The 24660-nt window shown below is 35.5% G+C and overlaps 2 protein-coding genes across 3 annotated transcripts; one reads left to right on the top strand and one right to left on the bottom strand.

Moving 5' to 3' along the window:
* Positions 1-755: 755 nt before the first annotated feature.
* On the bottom strand, positions 756-4739 carry LOC121736193 (UDP-glycosyltransferase UGT5-like). The gene is made up of 8 exons (XM_042127282.1): positions 4576-4739; positions 3835-3925; positions 2989-3178; positions 2625-2816; positions 2166-2385; positions 1859-2078; positions 1470-1689; positions 756-1023 (listed from the first exon to the last, which is right to left on the bottom strand). Exons 1-8 carry the CDS (start codon positions 4723-4725, stop codon positions 756-758), a joined length of 1551 nt encoding a protein of 516 aa, XP_041983216.1. The 5' UTR covers positions 4726-4739.
* Positions 4740-5983: 1244 nt separating this feature from the next.
* Positions 5984-22671, top strand: LOC121735782 (FHF complex subunit HOOK interacting protein 2A-like). 2 transcript variants are annotated; one of them, XM_042126724.1, is made up of 13 exons: positions 5984-6182; positions 6374-6514; positions 7539-7760; positions 8315-8737; positions 9780-9973; positions 11904-12009; positions 12251-12560; positions 12941-13062; positions 13648-13817; positions 14440-14559; positions 19468-19558; positions 20039-20532; positions 22410-22671. In XM_042126724.1, exons 1-13 carry the CDS (start codon positions 6138-6140, stop codon positions 22519-22521), a joined length of 2550 nt encoding a protein of 849 aa, XP_041982658.1. In that variant the 5' UTR covers positions 5984-6137; the 3' UTR covers positions 22522-22671. The 2 variants fall into 2 exon arrangements, with proteins under 2 accessions (XP_041982658.1, XP_041982660.1); XM_042126726.1 differs by lacking the exons at positions 19468-19558; positions 20039-20532; positions 22410-22671 and adding an exon at positions 15401-15687.
* Positions 22672-24660: the final 1989 nt, after the last annotated feature.

Below are 24660 nucleotides of genomic sequence, written 5' to 3'. Positions count from 1 at the left end.
TAATTATAGTAATAAGTACTAGAAATTATTAACATTTCTACGATCGCGGGCGCAACATCAAAATTCTCAAATATGTTAAAGGTGAAATCGTAATTCTCTAACAAATTTAAAAATTTTCGACATGGAATATATAATTATACTAATAATTTTGTAATAAAACTACTAAATTGTAGTTTTTTTAATTTTCAGTTGTTTACTGGCCTGACAAAATTAATCGTCTAAATCACTCAAAACGATTGAATAGTGTAATTTATACAAAAGATTTCGACGTATTGTTGTATAACTATACTATAACTAAACATTGATTTGAAATATACTCTATTTTAATTTAAAAATATGGGAAAAAACATCGCGTCCCTTAGATGATATTGTTTAAAAACGCTCTAAATTATTCGAATTCCATTTTTTACCGATAAAAGTTGTTTTTTTTTAGTAAATACACATCTTCTAACGTATATTCCAATTAAAAAATGTAACTAATACTCATTTTAAAAATTCTCGTTGAAGGCCGTCTGTAGCGGAATGGCCTTTACCAACCAGTTTGATATCTATAATTCAGTCATCCATGAAACTTTCCGACATTTTGATCGATTTACAATATTAATAATATCTATTTTTATGTGCCCAAACTTCGACTTAATTAATTTTGAATTGAACAAATAACGCTTTAGAAATTCTGAATGTTAATTTATTGATCATAGTACTGGTACTGGTGCCTTTAGGCATTAAAAAATTGAGAAAGAAAAAACATTGTACTAATTAATCTTTGATTTTATTTCATTTTTATTTAGTAAACTTAAAATGCGTTTTAATACTAAAATTATTAATATGAATACTAAGACTATAACAGCCAAAAGGTCCAAATAGTAAATTTTGTACCATTCCACTTTCAGGGAATTGGATCTCAAATGTGGTGCTCCGTTTGTACGAATGACGTGTTCTATCCAGTACACTAGCTCCTTGCCTGGTGATGCTAGTCGGTGGTGGTAAGTATCTGATAGCTGTTTGGCCCGTTCGAGGTACCTGAAAAAAAATGAGGTTAAGGAGTCACTGCAGTGTGGATTTTGTTTCGGATTGCATGCTTTAGTACAATTATAATTATAGTAAATTGATACGTGGGAGAGCCATGCTTCGGCACGAATGGGCCGGCTCGACCGGAGAAATACCACGTTCTCACAGAAAACCGGCGTGAAACAGCGCTTGCGCTGTGTTTCGCCGAGGGAATGAGTTTCCTGGAGGCCTCCCCTATTCCCTTCCCTTCCCTACCCTCCCCTATTACCCTATTCCCTCTTAAAAGGCCGGCAACACACTTGCAGCTCTTCTGGTGCTGCGAGTGTCCATGGGCGACGGATGTTGCTTTCCATCAGGTGACCCTCTCCTCGTTTGCCCCCTTATTTCATTAAAAAAAAAATATTCTAAGAAATTTAAAATGAATATAGAAAAATAAATGAATTGATCTAAAAAATTACCTCGGATTCTCTAATACATCTTCTATTGCTATTTTCAAGTTTTCAGTCGAAATACCATCTAGTACACATTTTCTACCAAATCCAGCTTCAGCCGCTTTGTCAATATTATAAAATTGGTCAGCGAAAAATGGTACTCCAATCACAGGCACGCCGAAATATATCGCCTCAGTGAGAGATAGAAGACCGGCGTGGGTTATAAACAAAATACAATTCGGATGAGCTGCAAATTGATATTAATGTTTTGAGAGTTATGCTTATGAAAAACTGGCTTTGAGGTAGTCCTCAATTATGGTGATAACTGATAAGTATTGGACGAAGCTTGCACCTAGTACGTCATAATAATAGTACGGTAATAATAATACGGTTATAATATTAAAATAATATTTTACCTAAAATACTTAGTTGTGGTGCCCATTTCATCATGTGCACATTTTCTGGTAAATTTGGAAGATTCACATCAGCTATCCATATAACGGTACGATTTGTATTTTTTAATACATCTAAAATTGAATTTCTATAGTTTTCGGACATACTCGATACTCTCAAGACTGAACCAAAACTCAGATAGATGACTCCATTTGCAGCCTTATCCATAATTTGCTTTAAATTCTGTAAAAGTTGAGCATAATAATCTGTATCATCATCAAAAACAATGAATATATCAGTGAATAACATTTTAACCAAATAATTCTATACCTCCGGTAATGGCTTATCTACATCTATGATGTGATATCCTCCAATGTCCTTGTAATTTTTTGGTAAGGGGAAGGAATCGCTGGATACGACATTCCCATTCCCCAGCATCAAGGACGCATTATACCTGACTTCGTCGTAGGAAGGTGGTTTTCGCCCTCTTTTCAGTATGGCTGGTCCAAAAATATTCTGGTATATTTTCTCGTGATGATCTGTCATGGACCTGATTTTAAAAAGTTATAATTCTTAACAATGTCCTTCCCATACTTATTAAAGAATCCAATGTATTTACGTAGCTTACTAATCTCATACTTAAGAACGCAACAAGCAACAGTCAACTCATAGATTATTTTTATCAGATGATATATCTATCTGAAAGGTTTGATTTGTGATTGTAAATTCCTCTGTTAGCAATCAACGTTATTTCTCATCGATGTAACTTACCAGACAAATAAAACTTACCAGATATAATACCGAGTGTGCATTGATTTCCATAACTGGCGTACCCGTTCGGCAAAACTGTACAATCTCTCTGTCGTATGGAGATGGAAAGTATATGCTGGGTTAATGAATTCGCCTAGTAAAGACAATACAAAAGTATGCGGTGACATAGATGATGACCATATTAGTGGACAGTCGAATACGGCAGCTAGTCTGAAAATAAATTAAAATAAAATTTACTTTGACAAACTTTTAAACAAGGCAGAAACTCAATAACATCATTAAAAAAATCCCAATTTCTTATAATTTAAAGTCCGAACACCCTGTACAAACTAAATAATATGTCGGAGCTTGCATTTTTTTTTAAATCACAAAAATACCTCACCCAGATCCCAATTCATTGTACATCCATTCAACAACGACAGTGTCGAATTTTTCATTTTCATCGTTTATTAAATTCTGAATCGGTTTCATAAGTAGAGTAGCTTGCGTGAATCCAATTTGAAAGTTTATACTTCCAGGAAAATCGGATAAATCTAATTCTTTAGCCATTATACTTTGGGCATTAAAGAGATCTGAAAATAATTTGGAAATTGTATATTATACTGCAATTTAAAATAAAGAAAAAAATTGATAATGATTTCATTTTTTTATGTCGATTGATTTATTTGTTATAAGTACTTATCTACTTCTAGAGATCTTTCTGTAATCTAACGATCCACGCAACAATGTAGTGAAATTGTATGTGCTTCTACTACATTCAATTCGTACTTTATCGCAGAGTTAAGAAACTGAGAGTAGGGTATATTATAGTACATATTATACAGAGTGTTACATAATTACCCGACAGTAACGACTTGGTGGGTATTTATATATAAATAAATAATATATAATTATTATAAATACTCACCAAGTCGTTACATTACAATTTATAACATAAGTTAATTTTATTAATTCTAACAATGATAAAAACACATTTACAAGATCTTTGTCTGGCAAGTGGCATAATGGGAAAAGTCAAAGATAGCGATATGGCCAGTTTACATTATTCCAATCCAGTTATCCAATCCCGCGCTGGATTGCTACTGGAATCATAATATAAACCCACTATTATTCTGTATACTCTCCGCAAGTCTCTTTATTGGTAAGCCGTTACGCCACTATTGCAGAGTAGCCCAAGGATCGCAAGTAATTTGCTCTCATTTCTCTAAATAAACTAATTTTGACTTACATAAGGGATACAAATTTAGGTTTTCCGAAATATCTATCTGCCGCAGTCTAGGATGCTGTAGATTACATTCTATCGGAGTTATGAACGTGACCTGTAAAAGAGATTAAGATTATCTTTTATTATCTTATATTTCTAGATAGTTTTATTTCCCTATGTTCCTTGTCCTTGTCTTTCAAGCTAGTCTCCCAAGTCCCAACGTATCAGACAAGGACAACGCATTACTTATAATATCATAATATTATGTGAACGTTTAAATGAAATAAGTACTTAATATAGTATTGATTTTTTATAAGTCTAAAAATTTTTTTTTCAAAAATGACCAATAATCTAGTAATGTTGCAGTTAATTTGATAATTTCAATTAATACATTATTAAGTTTGTATATGCATACATACCTACCTACTAAATTTTGGCGCAACAAGGCCCAACGCAATGGTTAATTAGTATTAATGGTTAGTAGTAATTTAGGTTTATAACTTAAGGGGCGACTAACCCAAAATTTTCGATTTTATAAAATTAGATACTACAGTATATTTCCAAGAATTCGATCTGAGCAAAAACGCTTTTTTGTTTCTACAAGTGCTTAATAAGACAACAGGTTTTTATTTATTCTGTCCATGACCTTCAAAGCTTCCTTCTACGTCCTTAATATTATTTTAATGTATAATATGTGCGTTGTCCTTGAAAGTATAGAGAATTTGTTCATAGATCTAAAAGAGTAAAAATGTTTTGAATACGTACGTTATGGCCAGCGTCCAATAAGTGTTTAACGTATCCTTCTCCTAAAATAGTATGACTTTTTACTGGAATTGAAAAAAATACCAAAATATTGTAGGCAGAACATAATTTTAAAATCGAAAATATGAGCAATGCATGTCGAATGAGAGACATGTTGTTATCTCAATAGCTTCTGATCGTCTAAACAAAAATGTAGTAAGTGCTAACTGCTAACCAAGACATTGACATGGATAAGTGATAACTTGCGTACACAATACACATAGGCCATAGCCCTTTTACCACCCACACAAATATTATAAATGCGAAAGTGTGTCTGTCTGTATGACGTTAGCTCTTCACGATTAAACCGCTGGACTGATTTCGATGAAATTAGGTATGCAGCTACTTGGTATCCCAGGAATTGGAAAAGGACATAGGATAGTTTTGTATAATGTAGGGTTCCCGTGTGATTTAAAAAAATTGGCGCAACGGAATTGCGGGTGGAGCGTTAATAATTACTATACGTTTTAAAGCAAGTCCGTTACCAATCAATGGGTTGGTGAAAGGCTAAACATCAATTAAAGTTGGATGGCTTCTTTTTAAACAGGTTACAAGATTTTTAAAACAAGTGTCAATGAAATAACGGTAACAGACTAACAGTTCATCAGACGGTCGTCCACCGTCCTCGTTAGTCGTTACTTTCATTTTGCAGTACTAATCTATGATAAGTAAAAGTAAGGTGTACGTTGCAGATTAGGCTTCTTACAAAAGAACGGCACGCGACGACGGCAGCAACAAGTGCCGTTCGTCTGTAATAGCGCTTCTAGAGAAATCAGAGATCACTAATTATCAATCAATATCTTGCAATATCATTGATACCATATTGTTTATTCTTATGTAAGTTTATTCGATAGTGGTTTTGGGTGCTTTTTCGCAAAAGGATGTGCATTGCGCATTCTGTCAATGTGAAAGAGAGATGTTGTGTTTTTATATTATTTTCCTGAAATTGTGTTAATGGGGTTTTTAATATGTAATATTGGTAGGATATTAACCATTAGATATTCGTTATCGTGCACAAGTGTAGGAAAATGATGCAATATCCAGAAACGACCTATTTTGTGTTCCCTCCAAAACTCCATCAAAAGTTTCAGTAAAGCGTCTACCACTTTACTGAATCGACCCACTTGACTCCATGACTGTATTGACTTTTTACTTCGACTTTGACTAGACTTTTGACCAGACAATATAAAGAAAGGATGCTGAAAATTGTATGCAACTGTGCAACAGTACTGTTTTTCCGCCATTTATAATACTTGATACTGGCCATGGTTATATAGCCAAAGTGCCATAATAAGGAAAAAAATATGACGTCCATGACATCTGTCAGATGTCAACTGACATTTGACATTCTTATTCATATCTTCATTTTATTTACTGTTTTGTAAAAAAATTACGGCATTTAATTACCGAATAAATACTTCTCACCGACAGAAATGTTAATTTAAACAGTAATTTTGGGTCATATTCCTTTTCAAAATGTGTGCACTTTAATAATATTTCTGGCTGCAGTGTTATAAAAATTCATCATGTTGAGCAGGTTTTCCGATGTTCTTCAAGCAACCGCAGACGTTGTGAGTATGAATAAGTCAATTATTTTAATTGTTTACAATCAGCAATATGAAAAGTGCGTTACAAAAAGCCTTGAGATATATTTTCTGGCCTAAATTGGACATGAATTCTACACTGTCTGCAATCACATTTTGTACTATAATATATAATTAAAGGTCATCACAAACAGCTAATAATCTTTATTCTTATTCAGCTGGCACCACCAGCAACGAGGTATGAGGACTTTCAATATCACTGGAAGATGATAATAAACTTCTATCAAAACTATGACGATAGTAGTAAAGTTCATATCGAAGACACAAGAGTACCGCACCACTTACATCAAATGCTTCAGGTATAAATATTTACTTCAAAATATCATGGCAATGTATATTATGTAATATGTCGCTTTTCATAGTTGATCCCTTATGAATTTCTTAATTTCATCATAGACTAAGAAAAAATTATTTCATACAAATCTATCGAAACAATATTCCTATAACTCTAGTATCCTAAACAATATTCCAATATTCCTAAACCTACATCACTGGCTAGGCTAAAATATTATTTACTCTAAAGATAAAACAACCTCTATGACTCAGTTGGAGGGCGTGTTGATAGCTCAAGCCGGGGGTTGCGGGTTCAAATCCCACCGACGGAACAAAAAGTTCCCGGGTCATGGGTGTGTATTATAATATATGTGTATGATATAATAAAAATCTTAAATATATGTATAGTATTAAATATATTTCCGTTGTCTAGTCCCCGTAACACAAGTCCTTCAGGTACTTAGCACTGGGCCAGACTGACGTGGTGTAAAGTTTACTGTGTTTAGTGTTAGTTTACAAAATATACAAGATCTTTTAGTAAAAATAGTACTTGCTTTTATTCTCAATGTCTTAAATCTGAATATTTGCTATTATGTAAATAATATTCTAATTTATTAAAATGTTATTAGATGCATGTGATTTTCCATAATAGTGATTGTAAAATTTGAGCTATGTAACATAACAGTAGTATGCAGGAACAACATAATTATAAATGCAAAAAAACTTTCATTTACAACTGGGGCGTAAACTTACTTTCATGCTGGTTTCATTTGCCTTTTGTAATTTAAAGTATGGTTTTATTATTTTACAAATAATATGACCTGCAGGTTAAACTATGACCTCAGTATTAATGTGAAAGAATAGAAATACTCATAAATATGAGGCCAGACTGGACGTCTAGACTTTTATAATAATTGTGTTGGTTTCTTTGCAAAAAAATAAAAAACAATTATAGCAAACATGCTAAGCTTCTTCATACTAACCCTAGGCTAGAAAACCATTTGTAGAAAAGAATATGGCAGTGTCCATATAATGTAATAAAAATTTCAGCTCATTGTTGATGAAGAAAAAGAAGAGCAGGATGGAACAGTCGGTCCATGCTTGGAGTCAGTGATACAGAGGTCTATACCCGTGTTGGACGCCCTAGCGGTGTTGGCCGTAGCTGACCGACCACCCGGGGCACGGGCCATGGCTCTGACGTTAGCCACAGCGTTGTTGAGGCGAACGAAGCGACCATGCATCAATAGTGCCCATGTGTATAGACCTATTCAGGTATTTTTTTAATTTAGAATATTAGGATGTTAACACACTGGCGATTTTGGCAAAGTAGTGTAGCGATTATTGCGGCGGCCTGATTACAGCGTAAACTTCGCGCCCGTAAATCGCCAATGTGATATGTTTTTCTCTGCTCAATCTACAAAAAAGAACAATGCCTGATTAACCAATCAAAGTAATAAAAAATACTTAAAATCACATAAACAGATTTTAAAATTACATTCTGCTGAATATTTTTTGTTTATTATTATTTTTTGTTATATTTTGTACTTAAAGAGATTTAATACTAACCTCATAACTATATTAAAAACTACAGTAATAAATAAATAAAAAAATATTTCATAAATGTTAATTTTTTTGTTTGTCAAGCAACTTTTCCAATGTATGACGATATTATCATACAAGGCCAAGAATTCACAATCTTATAAATCCGAAATATAAGACATTACACAATGTGGATTTTTTTTTAGTAAGGAATTCATATAATATCATTATTTAACATTTGTAAGTGCATTCTTAGTTTGTTTTAATACCCTTAATTCACTTTACAGAGAATGTTAGTGCAGTGCAATGAAAGCCCCGCTTCGCCAACTGAAAAAGAGGAAGTTGAACTACTTCTAACTTTATGTGGCTTAGTCAGAAAGGAACCAGGGCTAGCCAACATTTTCACAACACCATTTGTAGAAGACAAACACACTTTACTCAGCATACCAGAAGATATAAAAAAGCTTATACCGATAAAACGGAAAACGCACACGCCAAAGAAAAATCCTTTATTTGAAGTCGACATGGCTCCAATTCCAATGAGAAATGTTTCTATTGTAAGAAACAATAAGGACGAAAATTGCACATCAAATGCATCTGTGATAAGTGGTCCAGAAGACAACGGATCGTGTAAAAGTCAGAAGACCGTCTATGATGATAATGATAAGTTTCTACTGATTGATCTCCTGCTGTCGTATTTAAATAGTGCTGTGAGTATTTTTGCATTGTTACTATAGTTTGGCCATTGAACACGTAGAAATTGGGCTACCGTTCCTATTTGACTTGTCACAAGAAAATATACTTAATGTTAGAACACACACCACAAAAGAAAATTCATAAGGAGATGATATCCTTGTTATGTCAGGTTATGTCAAGTCAATGCTAGCTGTGTCTGGTCTTGACTCTTGACGTAGACATATTCTGTGCAATATTAATAAGTTTTAATATCTTTCAGTGTAATTTGATACAAAAAAACAATGACGATTAAGAGACAATAAAAACGTAGCAGATTATTATGTCGAAGTCATAAAATATATTAATGATTCAAGGTTTTTGATGATTTTGGTAAAAGATTTCGATGATTCCTTTTTGTTGGAATAAAGATATGACACAAGGAGACAAATGTGGTCCCATTATAAATAAATACAACTGCATAAAGTCAGTTTTTTCAAATATCTTGTCATTAGTCTTAAGCTAATATTATAATGTCGATGCCCCTTTATATAGTCCGAGCAATCCACGAAGACGCGCCCCACTACTCTTCCTAATCGTTTAAAGTATATCTGTGGAAGCTTTCGCCAATGTTTGAGTGTTATCGGTACACACTAATTACCTATGGGTGCACGCTCACACTACAATAAATATACCAATTAATATATATCCTATGTCCTTTTTCGGGACTCAAAGTATCTACATACCAAATTTCAGCTAAATCTTGGGCATGACAAGGTAACGGACCGACAGAAAGATAAGACAGACACACTTTTTCTTTTATTTTTTTATTTATTTATTTCTTTCTTCACAAAAGTATACATACAAGAACAAAAACTCGGTGTCACAAAAACCTGAAGGGTTTGTCCATACACCAGTGAATCCATCTTCAAATGCTCACTAATACTTATCAAACTATATCAGTACATACAGTATATGTTAGTATATTATTATTTAAAATGTTAGTATAGAAGTATGGCCTATGGGTATGGATATAAGTATGTATTATATTCACTACTTAAACCATTATAACAATTTCAGGACAACCAAGTGGTGCTCCGAGCGTGTGAGGGTATAATGATAGTGTCCTCCCTCCCCGAGGATGATATAGCCAACCTGGTGACCAGCTGCAGCCCGGCCTGCGAGGTGATCGTGGACAAACTGCTAGCCAGATACCGCAGTATACCCGACGACCTGGACCCCAATGATGTGGACCATCTGAATATTACTTGGGCGTGAGTAAAACGTGCTTGTCAATTTTAGACGAATTAAATTAATTAAGACGAAATAAGGCCGGTAGATATTGCCACAAGGCATCAAGTCTGCTAATGTATTCTTAAAAGTCTTTTAACAATTTAAACTCTATTATGAATAAACGCACCACCGCACCTTTCAGCCAATGTAGCATATTATTGTGAAAACATTCGTAATTCATAATAATAAAATAAATTTCGTAGTGTATCAGTTTGTCTATTTTAGTCTATTCGACTGACTGTTTGTCTATAACCTTGTAGGTCTGGGCAAATATCCTAAAGAATATTTACCCTACCTAACTGTCGATCTGTCTGTCTGTACTTAAGTTCGGAACTAAATTTGTCGGTCTGTATGTCTGAATTCTGATAATATTTATCTCCTACGGCTTACATATAATTATAAAATACTCCGCTATCGGTATTCGAACCCGATATGTAAGCAAATATAAAGAGGATAGAATTATAATGCGTGAAGCGCTTAACACTAAATGAATATGAAAAATGAAAGGAAACAAGATGAAATACTTACAGAATGAAATTTATTATGAAGATGATTACACAGAAATGATTAAGCACAGTGAAATGACAAGAGTGAGAAATGGCACAGAAAACAGTATGGAAAAGCACAAATGAAAATATGAGATGAAATTATGAGAAATGACAAAATGATCAAACTACGTAAGCTAAATGTCTAAGTAGCTAAGTAGCTAGTAGTGACACAGGCGGTGCGTATAAGAGCCTACAGCGGAGTGGCGTTTACAAATAATATAATATATGTCGTGGGATTATTTGATAAATCGAATCATCGCGAAAATTATAGGGATTTCGCGAAAACACGGATAATTAGCGCAATGGTGATTACATTTTTCAACCTTACTGACAAAAGTTAGTGTTTTCGCGAAAACGCGAGTCGCCTTAGTAAGATTGCGAAGAGAATCGTGAGCGCACATGTCATATGGAGTGGCGTGTGCGCTCGTACTTCGTAGATTCTCGAAGCCGGCGCGCGGCTCGGCGACCAGTTGTAAGGGAGACGGACACACGCCGCGCGGAAGATAAGCGTAGCGATTTTGTACAAATAATAAATATCGCTACAACCCTTTTGTTAAAATCTCTGAACCGATGTCAAAATGTACGGTTTCGGCGCGCAAAATGAAATTGACCGCAACAAGGTTATGGCTGCCTTCACATTAAGAGGAGTCCACACCACCTTTTTCCATACAAACGTTGTCCCCTGTTTCCTCCATGGATAATGCCGGTAGAGTTTTCCTGAATATCTATGGCCACGATTAGCATGTCCCTATGTTTTCTTTTTTTTCATAATTTTATTATTAAAAAAGATTAGAACGTCCGAAAACCCAAAGAATGGCCAGATTTTCCTTTGTGTTTAAACACCCAGAAAACAAAACTGGCTAGAATATACAATAAAGATTAAACATAGGAACACAGCTCAAGCCTTGCTTTAATTCTTAATGAAAAAAGTACTTTAATTTAAGTTTTGGAGAAGGAATCAGAGGACAACGAATCGATGATTTTCTTTTATTTTTTTAGAACTTTTGTCGTGTTGTCTCTATCGCGCTCTGCGGTGGGAGACTTGAGGTTGGTGAGACAGTAATACATTTTCAAAATACCTATTTTTAATTTCTCTCGCCCCTGGTGTATCCTCTTAAGTCGCGAGTAGTGCGGCAGCCGCGCGACTCGCTACTTAATGTGAAGGCATTAATGAATAGCCTAAGACCAACATTTGGCTATTCATTATTTTTAAGAATATCTAGCATATATTTTTATACTACAATCATAATAACGGGGCACAAAATTACAAACAGATTTTGTCTTATTTATTTATCTGTATAGAAACAAATATAACTTATCTATTTATCTGGTCATACAAATAGGAAACATTTATTATTTTTAGGTATGTGGCCCAGGATTTCGGCGACAAGACGTACAACAGGTTCAACGGTTACCGGGAGCTGACCAGTTTCTTCTCGTGGCTCGACTACTGTGATACATTAATGAAGGTATATTGATTTTTCTACACCTTTTATTATTTTGTGTGCCAACTGTGGTACAATTATCCCACTTTATACAAGTTGTAACAAAACTAAGTACTTTAGGGTGTGTATTTGTCTCTTATTTTCATTGTGCGCATGCGCATTAAGTAACTCGATCCCTTACAACGAAGTTCAAATTTGAACCGTAGTCCTAAAAATGAATGTCCCATTTCGGTGTTGATTTTCTAATTAATGTTTTTTTCTGCAGGAATGCCATCCCACTATAGCGTGTCACCTCGCGCGTATGTTTCGCGCTCAATTCCTAGAGGGCGCTGCAGAGGCGTTATTAGCCACAGACTCGACTGAGTCGCTACTACCGGCCACTGAGTCGCTGCTACCGGCTGCAGATCCGCGGGTATCGGCCACAGAGACGCTGCTGCCGGCCACTGAGTCGCGACTATCGGCGACAGAGTCTTTGCTGCCGACTGTCGCGCGAGTGTCGGCGAAACGGGCAGCACTCACAGCCGCCGTGTTGGCAAAGTGTTTGAGAGTCGTTGATTCGCCTGATCTTATAAATGGTAATTTTTTGATTATGTAGTTTTAAGTTAACTGTGAAAGTAGCAGGACTAAAAGAGTAACTTTTTAATAAATAATTCTGCGGGCAACTTCATGACATTAAGTGTAGGCGCACACTAGGCGACACGCGTCAGCGACAGCTCGGCGACTAGACGCGACGACAAGACGCTAGATGCAAACGACAACGCCGCGTCTGACGACAAGTCGCCCTGTTTGCGATGGCTCTAAGATAACTACAATAAAAATACATAAAGTAAACTACAAAACCAGTATTTATATTTTATATTATATTATAAAGGTGCAAAGACGAAGTGGCATTTCTATATTGTATCGTAAACGATGTCGTGTCGTCTTGTGTAAACTTTTTTTTACCAAATTTCAGAGTTCTCAAACTGGCTGGTCGGCGACGGGGAGGTATGCGAGTGGCCGCTGCTACGCGCCCTCATAGACAACTGTCTCACAACCAACCACGATCTAACGTTGGAGACGCTGAGGTTTTTTGAGGTATTTTTTTTTACTATAGCAATATTGCAAATAAGTCAGGCTTAGTAGTATAGTAGAACTGTGAAAGAATAATACTAAAAGGATTAAGACATTTACAAAGAAACAGCTTGACAAATCTTTCTGTGTATTTTGCCTAAGGTAGAAACTCTTTTTATGGTGCCATGCTAAGCAAGCTCCGCCAGTATCTTGTTTAAAGGCGAACTTGAATTGACTTGAACTCCTGTATAAGTTACGCCACTGTTTTGTCTTTGCCTCAAACGTTCGAAATTTGACAAACAAAGGCAAACATTGTTATAGTCCGCGCAATCCACGAAGACGCGCCTCACTACTCCTCCTAATCGTTTATAGTATATGTGTGCAAGCTTTCGCCAATGTTTGAGTGTTATCGGTACACACTAATTACCTATGAGTGCACGCTCACACTACAATAAATAGACCAATTAAGAAAAAGCGTCACGGTCAAAAAAAAAGATGCTCATCCAAATAGTGGTGGGGCGCGTCTTCGTGGATTGCACGGACTATACTGGTTATATTATTATGGGTAATTTTTTTATTAGGTTATGAATTAACACATATATTTTACAGGCGGTTATTGAGAAAGGCACGGAACACAGTATGGATAGACTCGTCCTGGCTCGTGTCAGTTCGCGAGGGTACTGCGCGGTCGGCCCCGCCCCCAGGGCGCCGAGCCCGTTGCAGGAGGAGCGAGATAGACTCAACGACGTCTCGTATGGGAGGGAGCGAGAGAGAAACAGGTGATATATTCGCTTACTTATGCCATGATCAAACCTACCAAGTGGCGAGACCACAGAAATAAATCAAGATAGAACGGCTAAGCGGGTGGAGTACGCGTGTTTGCACAAGTGTGCAAGATTCGTTGAACGTTCATTCAGTCAGCGCGCACGTCTCGACTTGATTACACCGGAGCGGTTGTGCAAAAATGCCTCATTGTGCAGTGTCTAATTGTAAAAACATAAGAACGGAAGTGAATCGGTCAAAAGGAGGTATTTCTTGCCACAGGTAAGTTATTTGTTTTAACTAAAAGCAAAGCAAAAATTGACACGAGCGTTTCCTTAGGAACGCACGCGTGTCGCCGTTCTATCTTGATTTATTTCTGTGGGCGAGACAGTGCTCTCGGCCAAGCACTCGGTATGTTTTGTACAGGTGTGCAGAGTGCTCGGCTGAGGACAGTCTCCCCACTCTACGTGCGTCCAAAGAGTGGGGGTTTAAAGAAATATCTTATATCATGATGATCATACTAAACCTTTTTTTCAATGTTTCATCCCTGAAACAATTTCCACATACAAAGAAAATAATGACAATGATGATGGAAATCAGGTGATGGTAATGATAATCAGGTGATGATGATTATAACAGGGAGGCGATGCGGCAGCTGCAGCATGAGGAGCACGTCAGTGAGCAGGTGGGAGACATCCTGCACCACGAGGGCCTGGACCGCCAGGACTCCGGCGACAACATACACAGGGTGATAAACAGGTGATGATGATGATGAGTAAATGATGACTGGGAAGTGGGAGGCGATGCGGCAGCTGCAGCAATCCGGGATCGCTAGCACACTGGTGGCAACATACACAGGTGATGATGATTATTATGATCATGATAGTAGAAAGGCAATGCGGCTTTGCGACATGAGGGGCTGGACCATAACGACTCTTGTCAAGATCAACAGGTGATGATGATGATGTTGTAGTGTACTGTGTAGATGATGGCAGGGAGGCGATGCGGCTTCACAACACCAAGGACTGACTAGGGCTCAGGTGATCAACAGGTAATGTTAATAATGAACAGCTGATGATGGCAGGGAGCTAGCACTCTGGCTAGTAGCAAATGGCGATATACAAATGACTTGGAGAGCATTCATCAAAATGTGAGAGGTAAGTTAAGCCAATAGAAAATTAAATTTATATGAATCCATGTGGAATTTTCGATCAAGAAGGTGGTAGAAGACAAAAGCCACTAGAGAATCTGCTTCAGACGCATTACTAATAATTATAACTTATAAGGAAGAAATTTTAACATACGTTAAACTTAATAATTATAATTCTACATCCTATCAATGTTACTAATAAAAATATTATACATAACACAATGGATATACAATGTTTTTTCCTTGTCTTTCAAGTGCCTTTTCTAATGTAACAGACAGGGACAAACTTTGTATAGCTAATTTATAAATTTTATGGTGAGGGGCCTTATATGTATCGTTTATTTTTAAGTAACAGTATATAAAATACTGGGTACTGGCTAGTACTGGTATTACTTAACTAATTTCGTCGCCCGCTTTTGCCACAAAACATAATTTTAATAATGCTTCTAGGCGTCTAACGCTACTCAAGAAAAAGATAGAAGACATTATGGAAGCGGAGAAAACTAAGAAAAGATTTGACTAAATTGTAAAATATAACCTTTGTAATATAGTATAACCACCTACATAATAAAAAGATCCATAGTGTGTATACAGGCAATGTAGGATACTTTACAATAGTATTTTTAAAGACAAGACTTTAAGTTATACAAAACATTGTATAACTTAAATGTCTGTATAATCAGTGTGAATCTTTTTGTTATTTAGGGGGTAAAAGTATATGGCCTATATCTGTAAATTACTTATACATACAAATGTTTGTATATAATGAAAATATACAAAAAATATTAGCTTAAGCATTATACATATCATTTATTTATATTTAGATTACGTTGTTCTAGTAATAAAAAATAAGCTTACCCCAAATTACTAATAACAATACTGCGCAGCGCATCTGATTTACAGATGTTGTCTTTGTCTAATAAGGGGAACTTGATACTTGTCAGACCAAGCAATATATTAAATGTCACAAACGAGAAAAACTACTTTTATTACTGGGCCAATGACGTGATATTTCGAATTGAATGTATTAGTTTATGCCATAATATTTTATATAGTATGTTAATGTAAATAAAAAAAGTTTCATACATTTTAACTAAAACATTTGATTATAATATGTAATTTATCTCATTCAGAAACTCATTTTTCGAGCCAATGTTGTATGATATGGTACCCACCGAGGTCACAAAAACATGTAGCAAGAGAAAGAGAAAGCAAATAATTGAAAAGGGAAAAAAATACGACTGTACAAAAATGTATGTGATTGGATTGCCATGTTTGAAAACTTTGCCATAGTAAATTATAGGACTTTTTTGCATGGTGTATATAAATATAATACTTAAATTCTATTATATATTTATTTAATTTTATTTATATAAGTTGTTATAGTTTAGTTAGTTCTTAAGTTGTGTTATATGTAGCTAGTTACAGTTATTTTGTCTTTGAGTTCGTGACATTCCTATTATTATTGTATAGTGTCTCTTTCACAAAGAATATTTTTCATAATATATTTTTAATAGATTTAAACAATTTTATAAGTAATTATTTAAAGGCCATACACTAAAAAAAGTAAGCTACAGTATGTATGTACATCACTTTATAAGGGCTGTTTTCAAGTCGCTTAATAATGCCTTGTGTCTTAGGTTTTTATGTTTAATTTTTTACTAGTGTTGTTTATTGGTTAATTTTAAGACGCTAGTCAATCAAAAGCAATGGTGAATAAATTACCTCTTGTCAAAAAAATAATGAATAGAGTCTGGCTAACGAAAGCGTGTCCTGGAGTTTCCTTATAAGTTTTAATATGGCAATATTATTCTTTTGTCAAACACACGTCAAAGTCTATGTTTGTCGTTGTCTTTATTTTGTACTGCTACTTGATTTTCTAAAATAATTTCTTTAATATGGGTAAAACAATAAGAAGTTGCTACATACTATGATTAGTAAGTTCAAAGAAAAACAAAAGGAGAAAGAAATTGTTTTCCAAGAAAAACAACAATGTTTAGATACGATATCGGGTTTTTTAGGTTTGACTTTATAATTTTGATCCTTGAGCTGATTTTTTAATATATTTACGATAATATGGAATTTTTGGACTCTGATTTTTAATATTATTCAAATTAAACATAATTAAATATCAAGTATAAATACTTAATTTATGCACAGAAATTAATAAATCTGCATACTTTTAACATTGGGTTTAATTTAATATTCAATTATATAACATTTATTCCGAAAGTAAACCGTTTCGAAGTTTCGAGTGAACTACCGTTATTTTTATATAGCTTACAAAAATAACGTTAGCTCATTCGAAACTTCAAAACGGTTTTCTTTTGGAACAGACTCTACAAATTAATTGTAAACACAAAAATACACAAGTATCAAAACATTTTTCTCCTACTATAGTGATACCATATAAAGATTTTTTGAATTTCCCGCTTTTTCTCAGGTCACGCTTTCGTTAGCCAGACTAGCTTATTCGCAAGTTTTGTCTCTTTCACTCAGTATGAAGTAAGCAGTGATTGATGACTTCCGGAAAAGCTATCTACTAAACAATAAGGCCCAATTCACACCGGATCGGCAGCGGCGCGAAGAGCACTTTTAGTGTGAAATAATTTTAAACTTTATTTACATACTTATAACTACTAGTATCGCTTGAAAACTTCAAAAGTGCTCGAGGCGCCGCGCGACCGTCGGCGGAAAGTGCTCGCGGCTTCCCGCGACCGCGCGCGTCGTCGCGAGGCGCCTCGAGGCGTCGCGAGGTGCCGCGAGCACTTTCCGCCGACGGACGCGCGGTGCACAGTGGATCGAAAATCGAGTATCATAGACATAAGAACTTGAATTTCCAGATGTCATTTTTTTGGGCTGAAATATGGTCTTCTAGTTGTTATTACATAATAAAATGTAAAAAGACGCAGCTACGTGTAATAATAAGGGAGTTACAATTTTTTTATGAAAGTAAAAAACACGGATCATTTAACAAAAAAACAATAGAATATGTCAAGTAGTTCCAGACAATTTAATTTAATTCAGTTGGAAGTTTTAAATTGTTACTGGGGATACTGGAAAAAGAGAGGGTTGATACATTATATCACCATAATAATTTCTTTCTTCTTTCTATTTGAATTAAGTTTTTAATTAACCAAAATAAAGTACCAATGGACAGATTTTAATTAACCAAAATGAAGTACAAATGGTGCCGTAATACAAAATATGCCAAAATGTGAGTAATAATTAGTACCAAAATAGTGTGTGAGGATATAACGGCCAACCATGCGATTCCAGAGATATTATGCTCATTTTTCATGTCGGCTCCATACTAAAATTTCTTAAAAAAATTATTACTCCCTTATTATTACACGTAGATGAGTCTTTTTACATTTTATTATGTAATAACAACAAGGAAAACATATTTCAGCCCAAACAAGACATCTGGAAATTCAAGTTCCTATATCTATGAAACTCGATTTTCGATCCACTGTGCGGCGTTCTGAAGGTAGCGCGCGGCCGCCAGCGGCCGCCCGCGGCGACGCAAGCCGCCTCTGCCAGCCTCGCCGCGCCTCGCTCGCCTCTTCGCGCCGCTGCCGGCCGCTGCCGATCCGGTGTGAATTGGCCCTAAGTGATTAAAAAATCGCCAGTAAATGATATAAATATTGTTTATAAGAATAAAGAATTTTATAGTTCCTTCAAAAGAGCTCAATGTAAGTTATCATTAAGAACACATAATTACTTTGTTATAGAGATATATTTTTGGATATTGTATTTGGTGTATTTTATGTTTATTTACTTTAGTGCGTGACAGTTATAGTCTGTCAAAAAAGTGAAGAAATTAAAAAGTGGCAACATCGTAGTGTCATCCCTTTCAAATCAATCTTAGAAAAAAGGGATGACACTACGTGTTTACGTATTTACCTTTTTGACAAACTATAACTGCGTCGATTTGAGATCTTAAATTTTTTTAAGAGATTATTTTTGTGCAATATTTAATTGAAATTATAATTTTACGTAGATATTTGGGGTATTTAAATGATTTTAATAATTTTGAAATACTTTCTTGCTTTCTATTCACTTTGATCCAAACACCGTTATCCTTGAAACCATCAAATGAGCCCGTCAAAATGAACAACTTTTTCTATGAGAACATTGCTGAACTCAAAAAAAATGCCGTCTTCGTACCCATACGGATGCCCGGATCGGCAATTTGTATGGGTATGAAGACGGATTTTTTTGGGTTCCCAGCAATGTTCTCATAGAAAAAGTTGTTCATTTTGACGGGCTCATTTCATGGTTTCAAGGATAACGGTGTTCACACTAACATCTTGTATAAGTATATTCGACTTGTAAATATTTTTGTAATTAAGAAAGTAAAACATAGCTTCAGCAATTGGTGTTGCATTTTTGCAAGGACCGCTAGAGTTCTAACCTCAAAAACGCCCAACAAATTATAATTATCGTCTGTGATTGTATTATTTTTGTACAATTAAACATGTTGGAAGTAAAATGTTGTTTTATTAAACTTCCAGTTTCCTGCTGTTGCTGCCGCGCGCGATACTGTCGGACCCGGTCGGCACTGACTATGAGAACTATATACATGACGCGCAAAAACATTATCAGGTATGAATTAGACGCTCCTACCGCCGTTCTCGGAGACATTTAATTATTATGATTAACCTTCAATTTAATGAAGAGTTTGTTCTATTAATGTTCTACCCTGAGTACGGCAGTTAGTGCGGCAGTTAGCATTCAGAGATTTGATGATTACTTAACTTTAATAAAGATTTTGACAGAATACTAGTAATTTCATAGACAAATATAAAAAAGTATGTTTAATAAATACTAGATGACGGCCACTTCTTCGATGCGACGAAGAGAAACCGTACATTTTACCAGGATAAAAACTACATTTAATAAATAAAGACCAAAAGTCCGGGTACTCAAAATGTGCAGACCAAACTTCATCTAAATCGGTTCAGTGGTTTAAGCGTGAAGAGATAACGGACAGACACACTTTGCATTCATTATAATTTATACTAGTATGCAACTTGTCTAAGTTATCGAATGCAACTTGTCTAAGTACCCTGGTCATCATTCCAGTTTTGGCTAGACGTAACTTCAACTTACAACTGGCCTACCGAAGTAACATACATCGACAACACAGCGAGCTCAACACATAGCTACGACAGCAGACCAGAAGCAGACCTACACATGGACGACGTATTCGATAATCGAATAGAAATCGATTACTCCTTCGTCAACAGATCGTCGCTAGGCGAAGACGAATTCGACGAGGGACCGTTCTTCCGAATGCTATTCAAACTCCTTGGTAACATGCCAGATCAGCCGTACCAAGTCAATTTGCACCTTACGTCCATAATATCAAAGCTCGCTTTGCTTCCTCACCCGAATCTGCACGAGTATTTACTAAACCCGAATCTACAAACGGCGAAAAAAACCCAAACTCTGTTCAAAGTGCTGCAGGATGTGGCTAGAAGACTGACCATGGAGATACCGAGACTCAAAAACTATAAAAAAGTCATAGAGAATACCAGACTTGAACTCATGAGTGAAGACCCTAGTTATGATGAAAGGTATGTACTTTTTTTTATCTTTTTATTTTACAGAGGCTTTTAACACTCAGTGTTAAGAGGACTCCACACCGCCGTTTTTCCATACAAACGCTGTCCCTAGTTTCCTCCCTGGATAATGCCGGTAGAGTTATGATTTTTTTCCTGAATATCTATGGCCACTATTAGCATGTCCCTATGTTTTCTTTTTTTTTTTCATAATTTTATTATTAAAAAATATAAGAACGTCCAAAAACCCAAAAAAAATGGCAAGATTTTCCTCTGTGTTCAAACACCTAGAAAACAAAACTGGCTAAAATATACAAAAAAATAAAACATAGGAACACAGCTCAAGCCTTGCTTTAATTCTTAACGAAAAAAGTACTTAAATCGGTTAAGTTTTGGAAAAGGAATCAGCGGACAACGAATCGAAGATTTTCTGTTCTTATATTAGAACTTTTGTCGTGTTGTCTCTATCGCGCTCTACGGTGGGAGACTTGAGATTGGTGAGACAGCAATACATTTTCAAATACCTATTTTTAATTTCTCTCACCCCTGGTGTATCCTCTTAATGTCAGCCTCATAGGTGAATACAGTGTTCCCTACATAAGGGACAGATCCAAATAACTATATAATTTTATTGCCTCTGGGGACAACGGCTCCGAAAGTACACTATTGATCCGTCCATTGTGCAGGCAGCCTAAGTCACCTAAGAGCCTTGATCTTAGCTCTGCAGTCCGAGCACACTCCAGCAAAACATGATACAGGTCTTCGGGCTTCTCGCACACATCGCAATTAGGCGAAGGCTTAATTCCAACCAAGTGGCAAAATTTGTTTGCTGGAATGTGCCCAGATCGTAATCTAAAGGCTGACACCAACAACTTTCTCGATAAATTACACGAAATAAACCAAGGCTCCCATACTGGTTTATTCTGGATGGTTCAGGTATGTACTTATACGCATGTAATACTAAATGAAAATTTAACTTTTGAATATGAAAAATGTACCATCAACCACCATCCATCCATCCATCGCCTGAGCTCATAAAGTTAATATACCTAGCGGAATAGAGAAACAAAGGCCTGAGCAAGAGAGATGTCACTATCAGTAACACTGCGTGGTAAAAAGAGATGTGTGATACATGACAGCAGCTCTCTTTTTTGACGTCCAGTCGGCACGTGCCGCACGTTGACAATTTAATCTCATAGAAATCATGCTCAATCATGCTTGTGTAAGTGTATACATACACATATTTTTACACACAGATGAAACCAATTTTGGTTTCGTTTGACAGCTCGAGAATGTTGCTCTATTCCGCTAGGTATATTAACTTTATGCCTGAGTTGGGCTTAGACTTTTTTAAATATCTTTAAAAAAATGTTATTAAGTACCAAATTCTAATCTTTTATAGAAAATCGTACTATATTAATTAAAATATTAATACATTGAATACATGCAGTTTTTTAAACTTGTTTGATATGTTAGTAAAGTCACTTCACAGACAAGTATAAAATATTGTTTAAGCTTATTGTAGGAACTAGGAAGATACCATTATATTTTACCAATATACAGTCGTTTTATTTTTAATATAGACATTGGCTCTTTTATAGTACCTACCACATAAAAGAGCCAATGTCTATATTAAAAATGATGACGACCGCAACTCCGTTGCGCCAAAATTCGTTTATCGCGCGGGAACCGTACATTTGTCCGGGATAAAAACTATCCTATGTCCTTTCTCGGGACTCAAAGTATCTCCATGCAAAATTTCAGCAAAATCGGTTCAGCGGTTCGAGCGTGAAGAGGTAACAGATAGACAGACACACTTTCGCATTTATAATATTAGTATGGATGAATGATACATTAAATCCTACAATAATTAAATTTATATCTCTTTTCAGGAACGACCACAACCAACTGGTAGAGAGTTTGATAGTACTGGAAGAGTTCTGTAAGGAGCTTGCAGCTATAGCATTCGTAAAGTACCAACATGTTATGCATATGCATAGATAAGCTTTTGCCTGTTATGAAATAGTCATAAAAATTAACCAGTGTGACCAGGAAAAAATATTGAGGTAATTTTTTTTTATTGCAGCAACACTATGATAGTCTTTGTGGTATTGCTACAATAAAAATAGATTGAATAAATCCCAGTTTAATCAAGTATTAGTGTTCAATAATAATTGTTAAAGACCGGGCTGTCAAAAATAATGAATTTTGCTACTTAACAACTTAAAGTTAAGTAGTAAAACAACAACTTAAAGTTACATGGGCTATTTAATACTTATTTGTATTAAATAGCCCATGACCAGTTCCACGCTAGCCCCGCCTACACACCCCGTTATCCTCCAATCGTGATATAATGATTCCATGAATCGTGCCCCGAGAATTGCGCTTTGCGCTGCAGCTAATAGTGAACAATATCGCGTAACAACGGTTTCCGCATTATAGCATGAAAGTAAAGGTCGTAAGTCCCAAAAATGTTTTTCATGATTACTTAAAAATTAAATACAATACTAATATTTCCTTTAACCATTATTTTATAAAGTGTGTGATTGTAGTAGTGCAAGTTATTTAATGATAGTAACTCAATAAGTGTAACAGATATTTGTGTAAAGCCCAGAAAAATCCATAATTTCGAAAAATATAACTATCGAGTCAAAATAAGTGAATTGTGTTTTCCGTTAGGCAAATATCAGATAAATATACAATGATTAAATAAATCTCAATTTCATTTAAGTCAATCGTCTTCCAGGATCGTAATACTTATTAAACACAGCAAAATTTGGCAGCCCGCTCTTAATTGTTGGTCCATCATGCTTTCTCTTTTATTAAAACGTAGAATGAAAGTTTATTATTTGATACTAAATTGCGTTACTAGTATTAACATTTTTTTTGTAAAATTGTGAGTCAAGACAAAGTTTTAATATGCCTGGTTATACTTATATAAAATATACTTACATATTATAATATATAAGTTTGTGGAAAAAGTTTCTTCGCGTTTTATATAAAACTTCAAAAGATTTTTTTTATAAAGTTTATTTACAATTGACTAAAGTATATAGGTGACATTTTGTTCGATAACTTTTTACCATCTTGTTGGTAAGGGACATGATCCCATTGCTATAAAAATTTTGGGGCTTCTGATGAAAAAACTGCGACGAGTGGTTTTGGCAGTCCTCTTGCGATGTCAACCTGATACTGCCTAAGCAATTCTGCAGCAAATCGAAACAGGTGGAAATCTGAAGGTTCAAGGTCAGGACTATACGGCGGATGCATTAACATTTAACACCTCCCAGCGAAACTCCCGTAATTTTTGCTGAGTGGCTAAAGATGTGTGAGGTCTAGGAGGTTATAAGGGTGAAAAACCACACCCCTTCTGTTGATTGATTCCGGCCCCTTTCTCTCAACTTCTTGCTTTAAACTCATCAGATGTTCGCAGTACAGTTCAGAATCGATGGTCCTGCCTGGCGGTAACAGCTCATAATTAATCCCACCACATACACATCATCACCTTGTTGCGAGTTAACCCGGGTTTCGCCACAGTCTGTGAAGCCTGACCGGCCTTTGACCACGATCTTTTTCGCACGTTCTTGTCGTACGTGATTCACTTTTCATCACCAGTTATCAGCTTCTTAAAAAATGGTTCGGTTTCATTACGTCGTAATAAAGAATTAGAAATGAGTACACGGTTCATTAGGTTTCTTTCAGTGAGCTCATGAGGCACCCAAATATCGCTTTTTTGTGTACCCAGCTTTTTTCAAATGCGCCAAAACCGTTTTGTGGTCATTCCCCAGTTCTTCAGCTACATCGTAACTACTGATATGCCGATCATGCTCCACTTTTTAAGCGTTTTCAATCCGGAAATGTTGATATCAAAGATGCATGTCGCTTTGGTCGCCCTGTTACGAACAAAACTGATGCCATTTTTTAACCCAAATTTGCGCTACTCCCACAGATATGCATTAGGTCCATAAACATCACAATTTTTTTTCGCGGATTGAGTTGCATTTTTACCTGTTTTTTTATTAAAATTTTAAAATGGATCGAATTTCTTCATTAGAATCACTCATTTTAACAATAAGAAAAACAAATGAAAATCTCACATTTACCTAATTTGAATTTGGAATTGTCTTCTGTAAAATTTAAACT

Source organism: Aricia agestis, chromosome 18 (genome assembly GCF_905147365.1).
Source record: "Aricia agestis chromosome 18, ilAriAges1.1, whole genome shotgun sequence".
NCBI classification, from domain to species: domain Eukaryota; kingdom Metazoa; phylum Arthropoda; class Insecta; order Lepidoptera; family Lycaenidae; genus Aricia; species Aricia agestis.
This window is presented reverse-complemented; position numbering and strand designations above follow the sequence as displayed.